This window comes from Polypterus senegalus, chromosome 12 (genome assembly GCF_016835505.1).
Source record: "Polypterus senegalus isolate Bchr_013 chromosome 12, ASM1683550v1, whole genome shotgun sequence".
Taxonomy (NCBI): domain Eukaryota; kingdom Metazoa; phylum Chordata; class Cladistia; order Polypteriformes; family Polypteridae; genus Polypterus; species Polypterus senegalus.
The window spans coordinates 41508848-41535038 of record NC_053165.1 but is presented as its reverse complement, the minus strand read 5'-3'; the positions used below and the strand labels follow the sequence as shown (position 1 = coordinate 41535038).

Sequence of the window (26191 nt, the reverse complement as noted above, 5' to 3'; positions counted from 1 at the left end):
GACAAACATGCGTCTTCTTAGATGCTCCTGCACTTTGTACACACCCCCCTCCCACCGTGGTCGGGTGTCTTGGTGGATTATACTGTATATAGAAAGGCAGCCAAAACCGCACAGAGCAATGAAAAGTCTATGTGAGTCACAGGTGCATCTGGACTAGACTCGAGTGACGAGTTGAAGGTGGGCACATTGAACAGGCAGTGTATACTGAATGAGAAACCAGCAGACTAGCATGACGGAGGGAGCGGAGTGGATGTCCTTCTCCTCTCCTCCCGTTCCACCCTGAGCGCCGGACGGACGATTGTGCATTGGTTAAAACCCAATGAAGGAAGCAGTCTTTAAAAACCAATAAGCCCTATGCCTCGGTTTCATTACCGTCTCACCTGCTTCACCAATGCAGGCCCTGCAACAGGCGATCTGCAGCCAACCGGGTAACCAAAGTCTTTGGGTTCAGGGGGGATTATGGTTACAAAGCTGAAACTTAAAGGAATTTACGGAAGGGCACCACCAGGTGTGGGGCCTTTCACTTCATTTGACTCAACACAGGAAACCTCACCCGGCCCGGACACGGACAGGATTGACAGATTGATAGCTCTTTCGATTCTGTGGGTGGTGGTGCATGGCAGTTCTTAGTTGGTGAAGCGATTTGGCTGGTTATTTCCAAAACTAACGAGACTCCCGCCTAAATAGTTACATGACCCAACAGCGTCGGTGTCCAAATTCTTAGAGGGACAAGTGGCTTTCAGCCTTGTGAGATTGAGCATTAACAAGTCTGTGATGCCATGGAGCACAGTTTAAGCGTTTGGCTAAAGGGTGTTATTTCATGTCTAGAGGGCTCTAATAATGTTAACAGGGTGGGAGAGTTTATAAGGGCTTAAAATATATAAAAATAACCATACAAACATATGGTTTCTACTTGTGATTTTCACCTATGCGGGGGTCTGGAGCAAACCCCGATCGAGGAGGGATTACTGTATTAGATTATGGGTTATTTAAAAACGTCTGAGTTTCAACACAATATAGCAGTAGTCTTTTAAGCAGATTTTTGCCTTTTGTTTGCACTCTGAATTTATAAAGGACTAGCAGAATACCCGCGCTTCACAGCAGAGAAGTAGTGTGTAAAAGAAGCTATAAAAAAGAAAAGGAAAAATTTTAAAAATAACGTAACATGATTGTTAATGTAATTGTTTTGTCATTGATATGAGTGTTGTTGTCATTTCTATATATATCTATATCTATATATATCTATATCTATATATATATATATATATATATATATATATATATATATATATATATATATATATATATATATATATATAAAATACACGCTTGCAGCGGAGAAGTAAAAGAAAAGGAAACATTTTAATAATAACGTAACATGATTGACAACGTAATTGTTTTTGTCATGTGTACATATATACACACACACATATACTATGGGGTGCGAAACAGGCAAATATATTGATTTTCTGAATATATAAAGTCGGCGTCAGAATATATAAAGTGAAAACCTGAATATATAAAGTCAGCGTCGGAATTTATAAAGTCATTCCTGATTATATAAAGTCAAAGTCAAAATATATTGATTGAAGCGACTGTGAACTGAAGTAAGTTAACAAAAGCGTATTCAGAAAAATTAATTAAAAAACACTGTTCGGTTAATGTTTTGAAAATAATGCATGTGCCCTGCCCAGGATTGGTTCCTGCCTTGTGCCCAGTGTTGGCTGGGATTGGCTCCAGCAGATCCCCGTGACCCTGTGATCGGATTCAACAGGTTGGAAAATGGATGGATATTCCAGCACTGACTTTGTATATTCCGACGATGTCTTTATATATTGAAGTTTTGTGTTTATATATTCCAGCGCTTACTTTATATTGTGAGGTGGAGGGCTTCGCTATTACTTGTGGGGACGAAACTTCACTTTGGTAACTGATCATGGTCCACTTCAATGGTTATACCGACAGAAAGATACAAACTCTCGCCTCATGAGATGGTTTCTGGGCTTACAACCTTACCGTTTCACAGTAAAACATCGACCAGGTTCTGAACCGTCAGCGCAGACGTATTATCACGACTAAATGAACCTGGTACAGAGAGTCGCTTGATTCACGGGAATGTGAATAAAGCTGAGGGTGTGAGCTGGAGGGCTGATCGCACCCCAAGAAGATACAGACGCCCCTGGGCAAACCAGAACCCCTGAAACACAGACTACCCTCACATTGCTCTTTACTTTCTGACTTGCGCTATAATGCGTAATGCAAACCTCGCGCGATACTCCGCTAACTTAAAAGCTTTTTTTTTGCTTTTATCTCTCTCTCTCTCTGCTCCTAGCGGAACTGTCATCTCTGACTTGTCATGGAGCACGTTTAAGCGCATGTTTTGCAGTGTTTGAATAAAAATCCTTCTTGTTTCTACGACCTCCTGTGTCTCTGTGCAAATCTGTGACCCAAGCGTGAAAATATATTCCGACGCTGACTTTATATATTCAAGATTTGACTTTATATATTCCATCGCTTACATTATGTATTTCGAAATATTCCAACGCCGTCTTTACATACTGAGGTTTTGGGAAGCACTGATCAATGTAATCGGTGTACCATGAAATCATGCATTGACAGAAGTTCCCCTTTGGTTGGGCACAGTCTCTTCCAGTTGCACGGATGGGTGGGTGGATCTTCTATGTCTGTGCAGGTTTGTTGTTGACCCTGCTCTAACGGATATTTTCATATTCTGCACTTAGCTTTAAAGTCTCCAATATCACTGAAATGCAGCCAGATGCTGCTTCTTTTTCGGCTTTCACTCATTTCTTTACTCTTCTTTTTCTTCACGATGCGCTTGCATTTAAATCTGGCTCCTCGTCTGTCGCGACAGGTACACAGAGCGACAGTGTTGCTCTGTGTACCTGGCCTGTACCAACACTCGCTGTCTTGGGCGTCTGCCCCCTTCCTTCTTTCACATAATGGTATGATCCTAGTCCGATGTGGAGCGGCGAAGTTTCGGCTCTGCTCGACGGACATCGGCTCCTCGTTCACTTGAAAGCATCGGCACTTAGAGCCGGCTCGTTCGCAACGACACATCACTATTACTTTCTCACTTGCGCTATAACGCGTAATGCAAACCTCGCTATACTCCGCTAACTTAAAAGCCTTGTGCAGCGCCTGTCAGTTGAAAATTGATTGTTTGCTTGCTTTTATCTCTCTCTCTCTGCTCCTAAGCGGAACTGTCATCTCTGACTTGTCATGGAGCACGTTTAAGCGCATGTGTTGCAGTGTTTGAATAAAAATCCTTCTTGTTTCTCGACCTCCTGTGTCTCTGTGCAAATCATGCATTGACAGAAGTTCCCCTTTGGTTGGAATTGAAACTGTGATTAAATGCATTATTTTTTTAATGCGTTATGGAGCACATGCATCGAAGCTTCTCAGCTGTGCGATTGTCAATGTAACCTTTTGTAAGTAGTGCCTGGAGGATTCAGTGTGGAGAAACTCTAGAGACAGCGTGTGTATTAACTTGTGGATTTTTCTGTGAGTATTTGGTGGCAGTCTGGCGAAGTTGCTTGGAAGGCGGCGTTAGCTGAGCTCAGCTCAGAAGCGAAATGAGGTAAATGGGGGTGATGATGGCGTGACTCCCCACCCTTAACTGTCAATCCCCACAAACACAGTCTCTCGGAATTTGCATAAGCACACCCCTTCACCTACAATTTTAACTTAGTTACAAAGTGATCAAAACTCTCGTTTATATCCTGCGTCCTCTCATTAAACTTGTATCCCGCATTACCTGTGGGCATGTGAAACGCCAGCGGTAGCCTGTCTATGAACTTAATTTAAAGTTTAGGTTTACACCTTGCTTTCTTTCCGACGTAGCAGCACTCATGAATATGGTAGTATATGTCACTTTCGCTCGCTTCTTATTGTTTCGCTGCCTTCTCAATTATATAATGCATGTTTTCTTCAGCGCGTTTTGGAGGTCTTCCTGGTTTTCTACGCACTGCGTTGACAGTCAGTTCACGTGATTACGTGGGAGGCGTGATGATGTCACATGAAACTCCGCCCCCCACGTCATTCCAGCTCAACTCCATTACAGTTAATGGAGAAAAATACCTTCCAGTTATGACCATTAGGCATAGAATTTCGAAATGAAACCTGCCCAACTTTTGTAAGTAAGCTGTAAGGAATGAGCCTGCCAAATTTCAGCCTTCTACCTACACGGGAAGTTGGAGAATTAGTGATGAGTGAGTGAGGGCTTTGCCTTTTATTAGTATAGATATAATGTCGCCATCTGTACATAACCTCAACTTTCTATACCACATTCCCACCCCCCGACAGTATTCTCCATGTTTTTAAAATGTTTTACTCAAAATCCAAGTTTTATCATCATAAAGTCTACATTATGAAAAAAGTGAAAACTGAGAGAATCAAGTTTAAAGATTATGATTTTTTCCATTGTCACACATTCACATTACTAAACAATCTATATATATAATTCACTAAGGCAAGATGACCATGGAAAGCACGCCGGAAGGGGCGTGGATTCCTAAGCCGACAAGTGAGACACCTATGGCGCACGCAGGAAGGAGCCACGCCCACCAACTCCAAGACCATTGGATACGACAACAACTCGCAGAGCCACGCCCACCAACTCACACGCGACGACACAGAAAAAATGGCATCATTTATATTCGTCTGTCGTAGAGGCAACATGCAGCTCCGACTCACGCTGACTGTTTATAGAGGCATGTTTCTCGCGGAGGTGAATCGCCATATGCAGCGTGTAAAACAGTTTGCGAGGGGTATCCCATGGGATCCTTAAAACATTCCTTTACAACTGAGGTTAGAACACAATGAAGTAAGCAGTCTTTAAAAATGAGTTTTGGTTATGGCCTTGCGACCGCGTGACCATAGCAAACTGTTTTACACGCTACATACAGCAATTCGCATCCACGACAAACATGCGTCTTCTTAGATGCTCCTGCACTTTGTACACTCCCCCCTCCCACCGTGGTCGGGTGTCTTGGTGGATTATACTGTATATAGAAAGGCAGCCAAAACCGCACAGAGCAATGAAAAGTCTACGTGAGTCACAGGTGCATCTGGACTGTACAAAGACTCGAGTGACGAGTTGAAGGTGGGCACATGAACAGGCAGTGTATACTGAATGAGAAACCAGCAGACTAGCATGACGGAGGGAGCGGAGTGGATGTCCTTCTCCTCTCCTCCCGTTCCACCTTGAGCGCCGGACGGACGATTGTGCATTGGTTAAAACCCAATGAAGGAAGCAGTCTTTAAAAACCAATAAGCCCTATGCCTGGGTTTCATTACCGTCTCACCTGCTTCACCAATGCAGGCCCTGCAACAGGCGATCGGCAGCCAACCGGGTAACCAAAGTCTTTGGGTTCAGGGGGGAGTATGGTTACAAAGCTGAAACTTAAAGGAATGGACGGAAGGGCACCACCAGGTGTGGAGCCTTTCACTTCATTTGACTCAACACAGGAAACCTCACCCGACACGGACAGGATTGACAGATTGATAGCTCTTTCGATTCTGTGGGTGGTGGTGCATGGCAGTTCTTAGTTGGTGGAGCGATTTGGCTGGTTATTTCCGAAAACGAACGAGACTCCCGCCTGCTAAATAGTTACATGACCCAACAGCGGTCGGTGTCCAAATTCTTAGAGGGACAAGTGGCTTTCAGCCTCGTGAGATTGAGCATTAACAGGTCTGTGATGCACTTGTATGTCCGGTACTGCACACGCGCTACACTGAATGGATCAATGTGTGTCTACCCGCGTGGGTAAGCCGTTGAACCCCATTCGTGATGGAGACCGTGGCTTCCAATTGTTCCCCACGAGCGAAATTCCCAGTATGTACGGGTCATACGCTCGCACTGATTACCTCCCTGCCCTTTGTAAAGCCCCCCATGGTCGGGTGACTTGGTGGATTATATATATAAAAAAAAAGCAGCCGGAACCGCAAAGAACAATGAAAAATCAACGTGGAAACCGACTAAGGCGGTGTTTGGAAAATTAACAGTCAACGTGACTCACAGGTGCATGTGGACTGTACACAGACGAAAGCGACTCAGGTAGTTAGTTGAGGGCGGGCAGTGCGTACTGAACGAGCGCCGTTCAACCCGTCCTTCGCTTTGGAAGGAGAAAGCGCGACGGCGCTCCTCCGGTTTTCAGTCACGGACAATTGTATGTTGGTTCGTAGCATGCATTGTTGCAATGTTACTTTTCTTGGTGGTTTATTAAATTACGGATTTTTCAAATGTTTATTTTTTCCTCTGTGCTTAAAAATCATTTAAAAAGCGGCCTGATTATGCGGCGTATGCTACGCCGCGGGTTGGCTAGTAGGGATATAACAATCCATCAATCTGTATTGATTCATTGACCCAATAGGAAGCCATCCAGGGTTATTGATGTAACACACAAATATTAATTTATTTGTGTTTATTTTCACAGCTGTTCCAAAATGATGTGCTTAATTCCCCTCTGTGCATGTTTGCACTGTAGGTGACACCGTGCTGTGTAAGCTTCTTGTAGTACCCCCTTCTTGTTCACTAGTGTGTACATTAAAATGTCAAATGATGCAGCAATAATCTACCAATTATCCAGGCAATAGCAATCACAAAGTTTTACAAACTCCCATTGGTAAGAAATCAGTGGTTTGTAAACATTTTGGTTTTAGAAAAATAACACAGTCAAGACATTTGCCGAAAAGGTGACATGGCATTGAAGCCAGAGGCTCTAATATGAGGGAGACTCCTGCAAACGCTCATTAAACAGCCTTCTTCCTGGAAACCTGACACACACTTTCAAAAGAGTGATGAGTATTATATCTGCCATCCCCTATTTCATTTGCAAGGACAAGAGGTGCTACATTGTAGGAGAAAATAAAGGCTTTTGTGAACTACTGCACACTCTGGAGCCTTAAATACAACATATCCTCTTGACAACACTTCAGGGAAACCTGCATATCAAAGCTGTACTGGGAAGTGCAAGGTGACATTAAACATGAGCTAATGGGTACTGGGTGAAATATAATTACAAAAGATTGCTGGAAATCATACACAACAATGTTACGATGACCTGCCATTTCATCAACTGGCAAATGAAGTTTTATATTCTTCAAACACATAAATGATATGCACACAGGAGTAAGCTGCTATAAAGAAAAAGTCTGCTAAATAAAAAATATAATGTGGACTAAACAGAGATTTTTATAATTAACATTTAGTACATTAAATTACTTAATCTGTTAGACATGAATAGATTTATGGTGCTTCAGTTTATATAAAAGAAAGATGGCACATCTTTGGCCTCAAGGACCAAAGGCTGCTTTTCTGGGGTTAAAATGAAATAATTAGTGTTGAGCAAGTTTAAGCAATTATGGGAAACTTTTGCCTGGACTTCATATGTGCATTGCATTGAAGTGCTACGTGTAACCAGTTCTACTTTCTTTATGATCACATCACTTTGTACACACAGAGATTTCCATATTTGTGAAGGGTTGTATATTTGTACATTACTTTCATTTGAAGACTACCATATTCATTCAGCATTGTATGAGTGAAAAGTACTTAATGCTTTGCAGACTCACAGAGCAAAAAAAGTAAAACTGCTATTAATAATGTAGCAAGGTTTGGGCCATCACACGTGGTCCTTGAGGATTTTAACTCATTCCTTGGTTCATTTTGTAGTGGTCTAAAACCCAGTTAAGGCTGACAGCTCCTGATGATGGTGATTTATTTTTTTGGTGGGGATCCCAGGAATGCACCCAGCTTTGCCCCAACTATTACACACTCCCTTACAGAGACATAAAGAAAACAGAATTAAAATAGAAATTCCCAAATGTATTAAACAATAGTAAAGGAAATCTAACCACATGATCCAGAACAATCCCACCCGGGTTCCCTTTCCTGCGATATACAATAAACACAAATTAAGCAACAACAAACAACTAACAAAAACTACACATGATGAAGTCCATAACACATTCCATAGGAAATGGCAACCAATGTAGTGAAATAATGAAGTATGAATAATCCAGAGATCAGCTCACTGTAAGTATATGTAAGAACAGTCCTACCAGTATATCCTGAAGAATAGGAGTGATGGGATTGGGAGTGCCCCTACTCTGAAGGTCAACAAACAATCCAATTCAGTCTTCCTGCAGCAGGCAGACACCAGACAGTCCATACACATGAACAGGAGATAATCCAGGACAAGGACATTAATCCATAGGTCATGAACAGGAAGACGAAACAAACGGGTAACTCCAGACACAAAACAACCTGTCTGTCTGTATAACCGGGCTCCCTTTAAAACTCGTGCTGCCCTTCTTGTCCCTAACAGCCCCTGCACCGTTAGCAGGTGTCCAATCAGATCAACTGCAGGGACTGCTGGGAGTTGAAGTTTTTACTGCCCAGTAGCACTGCTACAATTTTATGACACGCTATCTTAACAAAGACTTGCTCACCCAGCCGTCAGTTCTAGACTGAAGAAAAGATACCTGTGCAGATGCTTTCTTTTTACAGGGTGCACCTGCAGAAGATTTTGATGGTTCTTATAGTTACATAATGGTTGCTCAAATACAGCTATGATTTTCTTCAGCTTAGATGGGTTGGCCTTTATTCTTGTTGTTGCTGGCATTCTTGCTCTTAATAATAAATTACAAAAATACTTATACAGAATTGTCAATCTAAGTTTGAATATATTTTAATATTTACTTATTTGTTATTTGAAAATTCAAATCTTATTCTTAATTAATATGACAACCCATCCATTATCCAATCCGCTATATTCTAACTACAGGGTCACGGGGGTCTGCTGGAGCCAATCCCAGCCAACACAGGACACAAGGCAGGAAACAAACCCTGGGCAGCCCACTGCAGGGCACACACACACACGCACACACTAGGGGCAATTTAGAATCGCCAATGCACCTAACCTGCATGTCTTTGGACTGTGGGCGGAAACCGGAGTACCCGGAGGAAACCCACGCAGACATGGGGAGAACATGCAAACTCCACACATGGAGGTCCCGGGAAGCGATCCCGGGTCTCTACCACTGCGCCACCGTGCCGCCCAATATGACAACCCTAATAATGAAATTTAACTGGTACTGGTGTTGACTCTAAAAATTCTACTTTCATGACAACCCTAACATCATGAATGAAGAAATCAATTCAGTAATGGTATGTACTCATATAAACCTGACATTCAGAATGCACTTGAAGCTGTATTTATCATGTATAAAAATGAATTACATTTGAATACGTACTTGCAATGCATAAATTTCAATAGTTCTCACAGGGTAACATAACTGAAGATCTTTTGCTCATGTCAACCCAGCCCATAGAGGGAAAATTAATGACAGATGCCTTCTCCCAGCCTTTACGTTGCAAAGCATCAATGTACTTGTGTCATTTAGCTCTGCCCTGAAGTCAGTCTTGGCTTTACTGCTTCTAGCTTTTCTCAAATCCTGTTGGACGTTTTAGATGATGACTTGGAGGAGCCAGTCTTCAATGAAAGTTACATCTGCAGGAGATGTCAGCTGATCCAGCACCTTGAGCTCAGGGTCACTAAACTGGAGGAGGAGCAGTTGGCTGGCCTGCATTGTAGTAGAGAATTGGCAGACGTGGCCCAGGTGTCCTTTAGAGAAATAGTATGCACCTCTAAGGTGGCATGGGAGAAGATTCCAGATCAGACAGGTACAGATAGGTAGGTCATAGTCACAAGATTTAAGGTAAAGAGTGCATACTGTTGAGGGGGCATCGACCCAAGAATTGGAAGTGTTGAACCATTTTCAGGGCCTTGCAGAGCTAAATGTTGCCTCTGAACATTCTGAGGTGGCAGGCAGGAATGAGAACCCCAATGGGCCACATCAAAACCAGTTCCCAGACTGAGAGAGGTAGTGATAGGTGGGGACTCAATCATTAGGAGGATTGAAGCATAGGTTTACTGCAGAGACAGAGAATCTTGCACAGGGTGGTGCCTTCTGGGTGTGGGAAACCTAACTGGAAGGGTGGTTAGGCTATTGGCCAGAACAGGGGTGAATCCAGTTTTCATTGTCCATGTTGGAACAAATTACATACATAAAGGTAGCCTGTCAGTTCGCAATCAAAATTCAAAGAGCTAGGTGCAAGACTGAGTAGCAGAACTAACAAGGAAGTCTTCTTTGAAGTTCTGCCTGTGCCAGGCCAGGTAAGATTGGAGAGATTATAAGACTTAACACATGGCTCAAATCTTGGTGCAGGATAGAAGAGTATAGGTTTATATGACATTGGGAATTCTTTTGCAACAGATTGGACCTATTCTGCCATGAAGGGTTCCATCTGAACCAGAGGGGCACCAATGTGTTGAGGAGGCATATGAGTAGGTTAGTCAAGGATTGTTTAACTGAGGAAAGGTAAAATGAGTGACACATTAAAAATAGTTTTCCTTAATGCTAGGAGTATCAAAAATAAAATAAGTGATTTGAAGTTGTATGTAGAGTAGCATAATTATGATATTATAGCAATAACAGAAACCTAGCTAAATAACAAAGATGGGGATGATTATAACATAGAGGGATATACATTTTTAGGAAGAACAGACTGAACAGAAAAGGAGGTGGGGTTGCTGTTTATGTCAAACAGAATTTAAACTCCAGCCCTTTTCAGTTGGACAATGAGCCCCATCTTAGTGAGGAAGTGTGGCTTTGCCTGGAAAGCATTAAGAAAACAAGTCTTGTTTTAGAAGTGTGTTATGGACCGCCCAATGCATACAGTAATTTCAACACACATCTTTTTAGTAATAATAAAAAGGCAGGTTTACAGGGGGGTATTATAGCCATGGGGGCTTTGACTACAAATTATTACCTGGGGTAACCTTGCAAACAGTGGAGCACAAGAACAGGAGTTTTTAAGAAGTACTCAGTGACTGTTTTTTAAAACAGTAATGTTAAAAGCACCAGTGCGGGGTGAAGTCTGTCTAGATTTAATATTTTGTAATAATCAGGATAGAATTGAGGGTTTAAAGGTGATTGAACCAGTAGGGTCAGGTGACCATAATATAATACAACTCTCAGTATTTTGGAAGAGTGCAGATGCAGTGACTAAAATTGTTAAGTTTAACTTTGGTAGGGCAAATTTTGAGCAGATGCAGCAAAGTCTAATGAGAATAATGGGATGAGGTTTTAAGTGTGGAGACAGTCAAAGAGCAGTGGAACACATTTAAAAACATTTTTCATGTAACGCAGGACATGTATGTACCTAAATGTGTAATTAGTAGGACATTTTAAAAAAACTGGGTGGGTCAATAAAGAGTTTAAAAAGAAGTTGCAAAGGTAAAAACAGCTCTACATTGCTGAAATGATATCTGGAAAGATCATTATAGTGTGAAATTCAGAAAATAAACACTGATTACAACTGAATAATTCTTCTGTATAATAATAATATCTGTCTTCTGTAGAGTGCCCAGCAAACCCTGCTTTGTATTCTGGATTGCCTCGCCTTTGTGCACGTCATCCCGGATGACATAGAGGAGGCTTGCCTGGTGCGGCTTATTAAGGCTTTTACCAAAGTAGGTACATATTGATGGATTTTTATTTTTGTATGCTCTAACAGAAAATAATGTCACTATGCTTTTTGCTATTTTTCTTTTATCAGACATGTTTTTTATGGATACAGTTTCTCCTTCTCATTATAGTCATTTGTGGTCCTGGTATGCTTTGGAAAGTGTTACAACAAAAAACAAAGAGTGAATTATGTGGAAAATGTGTGTAGAGGTTACATCCATTCTGTTTTGAATTACATAATCAGAATTTATAGCCAAAAGAAAAAACAGGAGCCTCTTTTCACCATCAGATAAAACTGTTTCATTACAACTAATATTACACATAATGATCAAAGTAAACATAAAAAGTCGATGCAGTTTGACTAAAATTATACCATCAGTTACATGTTAAAAAAAAAAAAAACACTTCCACTGGTTATTGTTAAAAAGCATTTTCTGTCATTAACTTCACTGAGCTGACACTTCATTATATGTACAATCTCAAATAGCTCACTGATACCACATTTGTTCCAGGAATAGCCTGAGCAAAGACTTAACAGGCTGTTGAAAATGTAGCAGTAGAAAATAGGTCAAATCTGATCTGTAGTTGTTGCAGATTAGGTAGAGGTTAATCTCTACTCCAAACACAATTGAGTATCATTCTACAGATGCTTGACTGCATTTAAATTTGGAGACTAAGGAGTCCACTTCATTGAGACTTGATCCTTGCTATGTTCTTGGAGTTAAATTAAAACTTTGTGGTTTAATGTCATGTGCGATTATCTTCACAAAAAAAACTGTTTGCAGATAGATACGCAGCAACAATGTTGAAATATGATGTGACATTTCTACCTGTATAATGGTACTCAGTTTTTAGCATTAAAATTCTATGTACCAGTACAATGTGACCAACATCCTTCATCAGTGGTGCTTAGAAGAATGAGGTGTTTCATCTTGCAGGGCACTCTGGATATCATCGAGAGGAGTCACAACGCACGGCATGATGGCAACTCTGGTCTGTACCGGGAACTGAGAAGGATGGCTGCGAGGGGTCTGAGGGCAGATAAGGAGGCATTTGTTAGAAGAATCTGTAAGCAAGTGACACACTATCTTTGGTCTAGTGACCCACATCCTGCTTACAGAGGAATCGAAGCATTATGCACATTTGAATCTGTTCCTCATAGAGTCGCAGTCAAGGGCAGCTGATGGAACGGTCTTTATGAATGACAATGCAGTTGTGACCCGCTGGGTTGGCTACTTTGAGCAGCCGTTTAAAGTTGATCCTCCAGCTAGAACGTTGGATGTCTCTGGGTCCACAGTTGTTAGGGCTAATCCTCCAATTATTTGTGAACCACACAATCTCACTGAGATTGCACAGGTGGTGAACCAGCTAAGGGTAGGGAAGGCTGCAGGGATTTGTGGTATCAGGGTTGAACTTCTCCAGGCTGGTAGTAAGGCAGTCCAGCAGTCCTCCTGGCATTGCAGGCAATCTTGGCTTCCATTTGGGAGACGGCCGTCACCCCAACTTACTGGAAAATGGGACTTGTCATCCCTATCTGGAAAGGGAAGGGTGATCGCCTAGATTGAGGCAACTACAGGGGGATAACACTGTCTTGGTGCCTGGTAAGGTCCTTGCTGGGGTCATCCTCATCCTCAGGATCCATGATCTCTTGCTCGCCTACTGCATACCTGAGCAGTCTGGTTTTAATGCTAAGAAGTCTACCGTCAACCTTATTTTGGAGTGCTGTGCTGAGTAGAGGCAGAACCTCTGTTTTTCCCCCAGTTGATTTTGGGGTTAGTCAGGAGTGGGTTCTTGCTCCTACTCTGTTCAGTGCTTGCATGGATTGGGTGTTGGGCACGGTCGTGGGGTCCAGGGGATGTGGGGCATCTAATGGTGAAGAAAGAGTCACTGATTTTGACTTTGCCAACGATGCTGTGATCTTCGCAGAGTCAATGGAGGCTCTGATTGGGGCTTTCGAGAGACAGAGCGAGGAGTCTGAATGTCTTGACTTGCAAGTGTCCCAGATAAAAACAAAGGTCCAGGCCTTTAATGACCTCCTGGGCACAGCCATCAGCAGGGTGTCTGCATGTGGAGAGAGTGTCGACCTTGTCAAGAGGTTTACTTGCCTCGGCAGCAACATTCATGCCTCTGTTGACTGTTCCTGTGAGGTCAGTAAAGAGAGAATGGGGGTCATGAGGTTGCTGGAAAGGGCTATTTGATGCTGCTGACATCTTTGCAAAAGGACAAAGGTCCAAGTGTTTAGAGTCCTGGTGCATCCTGTTTTGGTTTATGGTTGCTAGATATGGATACTGTCCAGTGACTGGAAACGAACACTGGACTCCTTTGGTACTGTGTCTCTTTGGAAAATCCTTGTGCACCACTGGTTTAAATTTGTGTCGAATGAGCAGTTGCTTATGGAGTCCTGAATTACGCCCATTACCTGCATTATGAAGGGGGCACTATGGCCATGTGGCACGATTCCCCAAGGGCACTCTGGCTCGCAGGATCCTCACTGATGAGGACCTGAGCGGCTGAACCAGGCCAAGGGGACACTTGCGTAACACCTGGCAGCGGCAAATGCATGATCATTTCTGTAGAGTGGGACTGGACTGCGTGTCTGTCTCGGGGATTGCCAACCAGGACCCTGAGCTGTTTCGTCGTGTGGTGGGTGTGTCAACGTGCTGTACCAGTGCATGCTCCCCAACCTTACCTGACCTGGTGAACCCCTAACCAGCGTTATTCTACCTTTTATTAGCTTTGTGCTCAGCTATTCCCTGTCTGCCCCTCATCTGTTTCCAGCCACAGAACTGCCTTTCACTGATGTTGTCATAAGTTAATATAGTCTTGTACATGGAAAAGGGCAGGTGTGTCTAATAAATTAGGCATACTATGAAAAGTACAGTTAGTAAGAAATACACCGTGTTATGTTGTATAAATCTATTTACATTTTCAGAGGTTTCACTTTATTTCTGGTGAGTAGGGCTAGTTATGTTAATATAGAAATACCTGTCTAATCTGTACTGTAGGCTAGTTGTTGTACACTAACTTATATAGCAAAATTGTTGACACTAACAATGACCATTTTCCAAGGTCCTGCTGGATAAGAAATATCTGCTGCAGATTACAGGATTTTTTTATTCTAATTGCTGCATGTCAAATCTTTTAAAAAATCTTTTTTTTTTGTTTATCTCCACAGGTTGAATTTAAAAGTGATGATGGGCTATGGGTTTACAACATACTTAAAACAATTGTAAGGCCACTGTTGAGTGAAAAGAGAAGAAAAATTACAGAGCAACTGGAGTCTGCATGTACTTGTTTACATGTATCTTAGTGCGTAAACTAGCCACTTCAACAACTTGGTTGATAATTACTTACGATTGACTGTATTTTCAACTTTGTAGTAGTGGCAAAATATAATCAGAAATGGGGTCCCAACAAATTAAGTCATTTGTTGGTTGTTATTTAACAATTTTCACATTTAAATTTGCTAGGGAGACAAAATGTGTTTTCACATTGCAGGTAATCCATCTTTTAAACTATATTTATTTATTTATTTTTTAAGTGGACTGGTATTATGCTTGAAAAACTGTTGTCTAACTCATCCTTAGTAATAAGGAGATGTATCTGCAAGGAAATATTTTAGTTTTGTTCAGTTCATTAAGTACATAACTACATTGAAAAAGGCACAGTTATGTGATATTTATTCTGGTGCATCTCAAAAGTTATATTTGGCCACCTAATGTTTGATACCGTTTAGGAAAACTGCCATTAAGGGAAGTGCCATATTGATGGGTTTTCTGATAAGTTGTTTTTCACAGCCTCCACTGTTTTTGGAACCAGGAACTTTCACTTGATATGCAGTGGTGATACATACTGTATATACTCACTGGCCACGTTATTAGGTACACCTGTTCAACTGCTTTTTAATGCAAGTATCTAATCAGCCAGTCAATGGCAGTAATTCAGTACATTTAGGGATGTAGACATTGTCAAGACAACCTGCAAAAATTCAAACCGAGCATCAGAGTGAGGAAGAAGGGTGATTTAAGTGACTTTGAACGTGGCATGGATGTTGGTGCGAGATGGACTGGTCTGAATATTTCTGAAAATGCTGATCTACTATGATTTTCACGTACAACAATCTCTAGAGTTTACAGAGAATGGCCCGACAAAAGGAAAATATTCAGTGAATAGTTATTGATCCCAGAGGTCAAAGGAAAATGATCAGACTGGTCCATGCTGATAGAAAGGCAACAACAGTAAGTCAAATAACTACTTGTTGCAACTGAGGTATGAAGCAGAGCACTCTGAACACACAACACGTTGAACCTTAAAACAGATGGACTTCAGCAGCAAGAGACCACACCGGGTGCCACTCCTGTCAGCTAAGAATATGCAACTCAGGCTACACATTGCATGGCTTTACCAAAACTGGACAATAGAAGATTGGATAAATGTTGCCTAGTCTAATGAGTCTTGATTTCTGCTGTGACATTCGGATGGTAGGGTCAGAATTTGGAGTCAATAACATGAAAGCATGGGTCCATCCTGCCTCGTATCAACAGTTCAAGCTGCTGGTGGTGGTGTAATGGTGTTGGGGGATATTTTCTTGGTACACTTTAAGCCCCTTAGTACCATCTAAGCATCATTTAAATGCCATGCCCATTACGTTATGACCACTGATGGTTATTTCCAACAGGATAAAGTGCCATGTCACAAAGCTCATATCATTTCAAGCTGGTTTCTTGAACATGACAATGAGTTCACACAAATGGCCTCCACAGTCATCAGATCTTAATCCAATAGAGAACTTTTGGGATGTGGTGGAACAGGAAATTCGCATCATGGATGTGTATCCGACAAATCTGCAGCAACTGCGTGATGCTGTCATGTCAATATGGACCACAATCCCTGAGGAATGTCTCCAGCACCTTGTTTAATCTATGCCATGAAGAATTATGGCAGTTCTGAAGGCAAAAGGGAGACCAAACAGGTACTGGTAAGGTGTACTTAATAAAGTGGCTGGTGAGTATAAATATTTTTTTACTTTTTTTGTGAAATAAATATCAAATATGACAAAATCTGCTCTGCCAGTTTTTTCTAGAGCAAAGAAAAATCGGCGGTGGCATCAGATTTCATTTAAGTACATATGATATGTTAACGATTAACTTTTCAAAAATAGCAATCTATTTTTATTTATTTTTGTGATTTAAAAGTTATGTAATTTTGTGTATATTGTACATTGTCTGTCTGTATTTATTCATAAATAGCTCCTCAAAACAGAAGATTTTTCAAGACTAGCAAAGCTGTTTTTATAAATTATTTAAATTCATAGCAATTGCTATGTTTAGCATTCTTAAATGACATGGCGCTCAGTCTATCAATATCTTATGAAAATGTGCAATGTATTTTTCTCCAGAAACACAGAATGTCAATGTTTTTAGACTATTATTTAATAAAATGTTTCATTGTTTAAAGGGATTTTGATACATGTTGGATGACGTAAGTCAGATTCAGGTTCACATAGAACAGCTCAGGTTGATTTCAAGTTAAAGCTGGATTTTTAAAGCAAATAACAAATAGTATAATCTGACAATACATTAAATCCACAAATGTTTAAAGTGCCTATTGAAACGATGTTAAATACAAGAAGATCTTTGCCCTTTCAAGCTTATGTTGTGATTTTTATTTATGTAACCCCAACTTTAGTGGCTGCAGAAAGTATTTAACTACCCACCAGACCCTGCAATTGCTGCAACTCTTTGGTGTCTTACTATTGAAAGTACACATTTTAAATTGGATTTATTTGGGGGTTTTTTTGCACTGTTAAGCATGTTTTGTTAACATTTGAGCATATTCTAACATTCTTTAATTCACTTAATGCACTGGGTACAACAAAACCACTCTGGAAAGTACACCAGTCCATCTCAGGGCCCACACATATGTCCAATTTGAAATCGTCAGTTAACTTAACATTCATATCAGCAGTGATGTTAGAAGAAAATATGAGTACCTGCAATAAAACCACTGTGGACACTTAAAAAAAAAAAAAAAAAATCCGGCTTTAAAATGTTTTTGCTCCTTTAGCATTGCTATCATTTAAAAACACTTTACTTCTCAATTTAAGATCATCCTTTTGGTAATTGCATCAATATGAAGACCCAATAACTAAGAAACAGTTGTTTTCGGATGCAAGTCAGATGAGGGGATGGAAGATTTCCAAAGACACCAAGAATCCCAAGAGGCACTGTTAAATTAAATATTATAGTAGATAGAGATACTATATTGTCTGAAAGAGTTCTGAAAACTAAAACAGCAATTCATATTTCAACAAGATAATGACATCACCTAACTAAAGATTCTCTTGAATGTCTTGAAATGATGAAGGTGGGACTCCTAAAATGAGTGGCCCTACTGAAAGTCTTAATGCAGATCTTACAGAAAATCCATGTCAGAAATATGATACTTGTGTACAGTCATTCCACAAATAGCCTGCAAGTATTGAAGCAAATTTGCAAGGAAGTGTGAGCAAATAATAAATGTGGAAGATGTGAAAAATTTGTTACAGCATATACTGCAAAAGACTTGAGACTGTAATTGCTGCAAAAGTTGCACCTACCAAATGACTAATATTAAAGAAGTGAAAACTTTTTAAAACTGTATTTTTCAGTTTCGCAGTTTGTTTACTTTTTCATAATTAAAAGTGATTGTGGCTCCTCAAAATGTAAAGTAAACCTTATCCATACTAAAAATTCACTTTGATTGTTTTGTAATACTATAAATTTTTCTGGAAGGGGGAGATTGAACACTTTTTATACCCATGGTATTTTTTCAACTATACTACAGTACAGTAAGTACTTGAACCTGAAAAAGACTCAAATCGTATTCCTTAGTTTTTCCACAGAGTAATCCAAACATCTCTATAAATTTACTTCTTACGAAGAATGCTGCTGAATTATTGTGTGTGACATTCAAATGAACAATATGGGTCAAAGTTTGATACAGTTGACTTATTAATTATTTGTGTAATCTGTGTATGTTTATCTTAAAATATAGATAGATAGCTAGCTAGCTAGATAAGAACTTTATTTATCCCTAGGGAAAATACTTTTGTCATATACATGCTCAGTGCAACAAGAGGAATAAAGAGTTAAAAAGATCAGTAATAATAGTGCAAACAGAATAACTAAATAAACAGAATAACAAAATAACTCTAAACAAAATATCAAATAACTATAACTATAACTAATAGTTTGTATTATAACTATAAAACTAATTTGTGCAAAGCAACAAACAACTATAACAAAAACTATAACAGATATAATAAAATTACAGATTATTAGTGCAAGTGGTATTGAAAATTAAAAATTAAAATGTCTCAAAATTTAAATTGAACAATAGTTATATTGTTGGAGGGAGGTTCAAATTCAGTTTATTGAGCACTGAGTGACAGTTTATTTTAGCATGAATTTATAAGTTTGACTGTTGGAGGCAACATGTGCATTTGCGTGATATGTGCAGTGTTCATTGTCTGCGCATGCCCAATTATAGTTATGCAGTATGCATTCATAAAGTATTACTGTATGATTTAACTTATCTTATTAATTTTTAACAAATACAGTATGTTATATGTGAATTTCCCCTTGGGATTAATAAAGTATCTATCTATCTATCTATCTATCTATCTAAATCAAACTTGAATTGAAATTGTCACCAAGTGGATTTCATTACGATGAGGCCTTCAAACAAGTTATTCCATATGCAGATGAGCACATAGGTAAGAGTTAGGGGCTGCTGCTGTATTCATAACAGACATGACTGGGCCAATTGGATGTCCCTTGATCACAAGGTGTTCACATGTTTATGTGTGTGCATGTGATTGATGCTTTCTTTAGCCTTGTGCACACCCTGTGAAATCTCAGTGAATAATACAGCCTCAATACAGATCAGGTAGACAGACACTTCCATTTAATTCTTAAATTCTGGCTTTTTAAATTCAAATGACTGTCAATTGTAAATGGTCTTCATGTGAAATTTTAAGAGTTTGTGTTTAGTGAATGTTTTGGGCTGTCTGCTTCCTTTTTTGATTTCATTATTCTTTTTTTTTTGGATTTTGACTTTTGTGACTGGGCAATGACTTATGTATGTTTTGTGTAGTTGTTGTAACAAAAAAATATTAATATGAATATATTCTATTACCACTTGTAGCCCTGTATATTCACTGTAGCAGAGAATGAAAGGGGGAAAAAATTCAACCACTATTGATTGGTTCCCGTTTCCTGACTTGTATGTTTAATAAGTATTGGGCCATGTGGCAGATGATACTTAGAGAGTGCAGTGATCCCTCGCTATATCGCGCCTTCAACTTTCGTGGTTTCACTCCATCGCGGATTTTAAATGTAAGCATATCTAAAATATATATCATGGATTTTTCGCTGGTTCGCAGATTTCTGCGGACAATGGGTCTTTTAATTTATGGTACATGCTTCCTCAGTTTGTTTGCCCAGATGAATTCATACAAGGGATGCTATTGGCGGATGGCTGAGAAGCTACCCAATCAGAGCACGTATTACGTATTAAATAAAACTCAACAATGATATACAATATGCTTCCCGCGTGGTGCTTCGCACACTTAAAAGCTCTAACAGCCCGTATTGATTTTTGATTGTTTGCTTTCCTCTGTCTCTCTCACTCTCTCTGACATTCTCTGCTCCTGACGGATGGGGTGTGAGCAGAGGGGCTGTTTGCTTAGAAGATATGGACGCTTCTCTAAAAAATGCCGAAAGACTACCTTCACATTGATCCCTTCATTGCGGCTGCTTTATCGCTGTGCTACACATACTTAAAAGCCCAACAGCCCTATTGATTTTTGATTGTTTACTTTTGTCGCTCTCTCTCTCTCTCTGACATTCTCTGCTCCTGACGGCACTCCTTTGAAGAGGAAGATATGTTTGCATTCTTTTAATTGTGAGAAAGAACTGTCATCTCTGCCTTGTCATGGAGCACAGTTTAAACTCTTGACTAAAGGGTGTTATTTCATGTCTAGAGGGCTCTAATAATGTTAGAAAAAACATATTTAGAAGGTCGTAAACAGGTTTTCTATGCTCTAACATGCGAAAATATTAGAGTTATAAATACAGAATCCAACTTCATGGAAATTCATTTATCTGTCTGGAGCGGATTAACTGCGATAAATGAGGGTTTACTGTATAACTGTGCGGAGAATATTTAAAAACAATGTGGGAGAGTTTCTAAGGGGTTCAAATATATAAAAATAACCATACAAACATATGGTTTCTACTTTGCGGATTTTCACCTATCGCGGGGGGTTCTGGAACGCAACCTCCGCGATTGAGGAGGGATTACTGTATTGTGGCACAACACTGCAGCTGCTGGGTCATTTGTAGAGGGGCTAGAACATTTCAGGAAATTCTAAAAATATTTGAGTACCAAAAATGTAAGAGTGCTTTCTTCATGATTGCAAGTGTTTTTCTTGAAATAAATGCAAATATTTAAATGTATTCAGAACTATCTGTTCTGCTGTCAACCTAAACTCTACCCCCATCACCCCCCACCTCCTTTGAACACAGTGCTGCAGACTCCAAAGGAGAAACAGCACTTGGATTTCAAATGGGGAAGCTACAGAAATTATATCGTGATGCCTAAAGCAACTGCTCCATGTTCTTTGGTTTTCACATTAATACGTTAGTGTAATACTGGCACTTACCTATATTGACCTCAAGTACTGTTTTGCATATACGTTGCATCTGTGGAGTTTAAAGGGGAACTACAAACAACTGACAAAAAACACGAAAAGAAATACTGTACTTGAGTGAATGGCATAAACAAACAAAAGTCGTAAACACTGAATAATGATAACATATACTCAAATTTCACATTATTCCCACAGATTACCCATTTTAATTCAATAACAATACAATTTACTGTAAAATTGTGTTTTGCAATGACTATCAACAAAAGCAAAGTCTCTAGGAAAAGCATAAATTGATCTAACACAGGAATGTTTTACTTGTGGACAACAGTATGTTCAAGAGTAAGCAGTCCTGAATAATGGTGACCTAATAATTTTATTATTACTTATGATTTGACTAATGCCTTTATCCAAGGCAACTTGCAACATTTGAGGTACAGTTGGTTACATTTCTTTTGTTTTTCCAATAGGAACACAGGCAGTTGAAGGAACTTGCTTGTAGCAGGATTTGGACCCACAGCCTCAGAGTTTGAAAACCTAGGTCCAAAGCCTTAACAACCACACTGCTTGCCAATAATACTAGCCCTTGGCTTAAAAGGGAAAAATATATATGTTTACTGTATACAGAAAAGCACTTAATTAGAAAGTACTTCAGATATACCCATTTACTACCACAGCTAGTATTTAATAATTTACATAACCGAGTGGTTATGCTGAGCACTACAATAAGACAAAATCCTGGACCATGTATTTATTCAAATGTTAGCATTAACATTTACCCATCTTAAAATTATTACAAAGTCTATAAATACAAAAATGATAGATAATAGTAGCTAAATGGTATAAAATAAATTTCTGATACTCCTAAGTCTCTAATGGAGCAGGTTAGATGCACTAAGTAATATTTGGGATGTGAAAGGAAATGACAGCCAGAGAAAAACCCACGGCAGTACTGCCTACCATGCTTCTCCTTGTTCTCATGAAAGTCTCGAACACGGTGAAGCAGCAAACCACTGAATTCAATGCTACATCAAAAGCAGTTTCTATTTAAAACACTTACTTCAGCAAAAATGAAAATGTCCTCCAGAGACTATAAGCCTGACAACCTTGGTTTTAATGATCAGATAAATAAATAAAGCTGTTTTGATGAAAAATTAAGCCAAATCTGCTGCTTGTGAAAGATAAGCAATTTGGCTGAACAAATTATAGCCATAACTTCTTTCACTGCCTTTCAGACCGTGGTCTGCTCCTTTCCATTGTTTTGCTGAGTGTCACTTAAACTGACATCTGAGTGGTATTTGGCCTCAACTCCTCAAGACATTATGCCACAGTTGGGCACTGCTTTTGAGTATTATTTTTTTCTTGGGTAGTCTTTTTGTTGCTATAGTACAATACAATGCAAGTATTACAGTGCTGTGTTAATGTTGTTTTTGTTATTATTAAATACATGTTAATTTTATAGCATGTTACCTTTGGAAAAGGCATTTACAATTAATGATGCATATGGTTATTTCATTGTTAGTATTTTAACTTCCAAATCTAGATTACTCAATGTGTTAGACTAGTTGGCCATTTCACACTGTTGTACTCTAATGACAGCAATTAATGGATGGCCAACATTTCATTCCTGCACCATTGCGGTTTAGGTTATACCATGTTGTGTAGCCGGGATGGCATGAAGACCAAGACATACTAAAGAGCTTTCACTAGACCCCTTATATAGAGAGCAGAATATCTCTAGAACCCTCTGTGGTAAACAGAGAAAGTATGAAAAAAAGTGTCTCAAATGCATGGCTTGTTAGAAATGCGTAGACCCCTGCAAAAGTTGGAATGATCCTAAAAGTCCTAAGAAAAATTGTTCCCAGCTTTCAGCTCATATCATTCTTGGTGTGAATGAGCTTGGAGTAAGTGGTTTTTTTGCTGGGTTTCTGTGATTGTTAGATACAGCCGCCCATTGTCATATTTTATACCCACTTCATATCCCCAGAAAATACTGATTCTAACTGAGACCTGCTCTCAGAACATCCACCTTTCATAAAAGCAGAGCCCTTAAACTGCCTTAAAACAGTGCAGTGCTTTTCAAAAGTGAGCCTTTCTATTCCTGGTGTTATGGTAGTTAGGTGAAGCCATTGGATCCATGTGGCTGTGACGGTTTAGGAGCTGTTTGTCAATTTTTGGCCACTTTGCTACTGTTTTTAAGTTTACACCTATCATTACAGTAGTTGAACACTAAGATGTCTTCTCTTCTGAAAGTGGACAATGACATTAAGAGCAATGTTTCTGCATTTAGAGATCGCATCACAGGCGAAGCAGAGGATTTGGTTGCAAACTTCTTTCCTAAAAAGTTATTAGAATTGGACCATTTTCTAAAAGACCCCTTGTTGAACATCATTGATTTAAAAGAGATCCATTCTGAAATCAGTTTGACTGCCCCTGAGACAGTCTTGCTCTATAATGGATGTGATGGTCCAGAAAGGCAAAATGCAAAGAAGCTAAAATTAGAGGAAGGGTCCATTGATGACCCCTTGCAAGGAAGTCATGTAAGGGATGGAGAGGGAGTAACTAATGATGGACTTTTGAAGAGTAACGATAAATTGGTGGAAATTATTGAGAAAGTAAAGCCAGAAATCAGGACACTCATTGAAAAGTGCAACACAGTTAAAATGTGGGTTCAGCTGCTGATTCCCAGAATAGAAGATGGAAACAACTTTGGAGTGTCAATTCAGGAAGAGACAGTTGCAGAACTGAGAGCAGTTGAGGGTGAGGCAGCGTCTTACCTCTACCAGATCTCAAAATACTTTATCACACGAGCCAAACTGGTTTCCAAAATAGCCAAGTACCCACACGTGGAGGATTACCATCGGACAGTAACTGAAATTGATGAGAAAGAGTATATCAGCCTGAAAATCATTGTGTCTGAGCTAAGGAACCAGTATGTGACTTTACACGACATGATACTGAAAAATATTGAAAAGATAAAAAGGCCCCGAAGCAGCAACACTGACACCCTCTACTGAAGCCAAGTCCATCTAGCAACCATAACGGCAGCAAAATGGAGCAGAGAAGAGGTCATTAAAGCCTCACTAAGCATTTTTAGCATAATATGAAGAAAAGAAGTAGAGCTAAAGTTTAAAATTACATTTAGTTCGGTATTGATCCAGAACCAGTTGGTTTTGTTGGCAGGAGTCACAGTGAAGTGTCCTAACATGAGGAGACCCCAATGCTGAGTATGCAGTGTCATCAAATGTGAAATGACTGACAAAGGGATCTCGGGGTGGGGGGGGGACCTAATCCATATGCTGGCTGAATGAGTAACACTAATGGAGGCTATAAATGAAAGACCTAAAGGCCAAATTAATAAAGTGTTGGATGACATTCATGAATTTGAATGACAGGTGAGTCAAGTGACAGGAATGGTAAAGACAGAAGGTTTTCTAAGACAGTGGTTCCCAAAGTGTGGGTAGTGACATAAAGAGCTGGGGGCTTGGGTCGCTACAGGATTTCTAAAATAAAACAAACAAAAAAGAAAGGTTTCTGTATTAACTCCTTACTATAAAAGAAGCATTGCGTTAAAGTATGAACTGGTGTCCTGTCTATTGATTAAATTTGGCAGTCTTAACCTGGGGCAAAGCAAAGGACTGGACATTTCGTGATAAGGATTTTGCTAAATGGTTGTGAAAATCGAGTTGAATTATTGTTCAAGATGGACACATCTATACCAAAATTCACTTGCTACACTCTACATTAGGGGTGGCCACACTTTTTCGGCTTGCGAGCTACTTTTAAAATGACCAGGTTGAAATGATCTACCTACATTAAAAATGCCTAACCCTAACACTAACTGAATAACCATTATGCCACAATAACAATTCAATATATGTATGGTCACTACAGTATTTGGATTCAATAATCTTTATGTGGGAAAAGGCTGATTCGCATAAATAAGTAGAGCCGAATAATGCAGTCAAGGAGCTTTTGAATTCAGCCGAGAAATGACGGCTGTCCGATTAACTGCGATTTTAGTTCCCTCTCCTTTCTCTTTCTCAGATCGCTTTTTGGAAGGACGTCAGTTGCGTAGTTTTTATGAACAGTTCGAAAGTGCCTTTCCACATTTTCCTTCTTTGGAACAGCAATGATAGATTGACAGATCAGACAAACGCACTTCGATTGTGACATTGTGAGAAAACAATCCTCTTCTAATTCCACATAAAGCCCATACCCGCCCCAAACAATTTTTTTTTTTAATCCCTTCTTTAGTCGATATAAATTGGAAAGCTAACTAGATCACAGCCAGAGTTTTGCAGTACCTCACGCGTTTGATCGTGTGTGCGGGATGACCAGTGCGTTAGAAGAGAAGAGACCTCAGACTGGCCGCCCTGGATCTCAATCAAGTGTCAAATGCCATAGAGAGGATATACGACAGACTAACGTTTAAAAATGTTTTTTTTTTAATGCAATGCGATCTATCTGCACTACATTTGCAATCTACCGTTCGATCGCGATCGACGCATTGGGTACCCCTGCTCTACAAGCTTCAATGCGATCACGCTGGACAAGATGGCTAGCAGTGTTTTAAGTTGTTTGCAGATAGCAAAGAACACATTTTAACAGGTAATGTATTGGAAACAAAACAATGGAGAAGGGCATTACTTTTGCACCATGCGGGTCCAGATGTGCAGGAAGGTTTTTTCTACTTTGGAATATACCTGCAGGCCAGTGGATTACATCAGTGCATTAGCTGAGTTAAATGCTTACTTTGTGCCACAGGTGAGCACAGCTTTTGCAAGACAAGCTTTGTACCAGCTGACACAAAAGCAAAGTGAGACTATTCAACAGTTTGTTACATGGCTCAGGCAAGCAGCTGAAGACTCTGGTTTTGAGGGTGATAGAGACAATCAAATCACAGTTGAACACTTTTGAATACGTGCAGAGGAAGTTGCTAGATGA

At 39.8% G+C, this 26191-nt stretch overlaps 3 protein-coding genes across 6 annotated transcripts in view; all 3 read left to right on the top strand.

The window, feature by feature from the left end:
• ptpdc1a (protein tyrosine phosphatase domain containing 1a) overlaps positions 1–16313 on the top strand; it is a 140647-nt gene extending 124334 nt beyond the window's left edge. For all 4 annotated transcript variants that reach the window (XM_039770946.1, XM_039770945.1, XM_039770948.1 and 1 more), the window contains 2 exons: positions 11448–11558; positions 14729–16313. In XM_039770946.1, the coding sequence (XP_039626880.1) occupies positions 11448–11558; positions 14729–14863 (246 nt within the window). In that variant the 3' untranslated portion in view covers positions 14864–16313. The remainder of the gene's footprint in view (positions 1–11447; positions 11559–14728) is intronic.
• Positions 1–26191, top strand: part of LOC120540305 (tripartite motif-containing protein 54-like) — a 192794-nt gene that overhangs the window by 124179 nt on the left and 42424 nt on the right. The window lies entirely within an intron of this gene.
• On the top strand, positions 23479–24261 carry LOC120540306 (proteasome activator complex subunit 3-like). Its single transcript, XM_039770950.1, has one exon. It carries the CDS (start codon positions 23479–23481, stop codon positions 24259–24261), a length of 783 nt encoding a protein of 260 aa, XP_039626884.1.

Coding starts and splice junctions, on each gene's coding strand:
- LOC120540306 (XM_039770950.1), top strand. CDS start 23,479: ATGTCTTCTCTTCTGAAAGTGGACAATGACATTAAGAGCAATGTTTCT.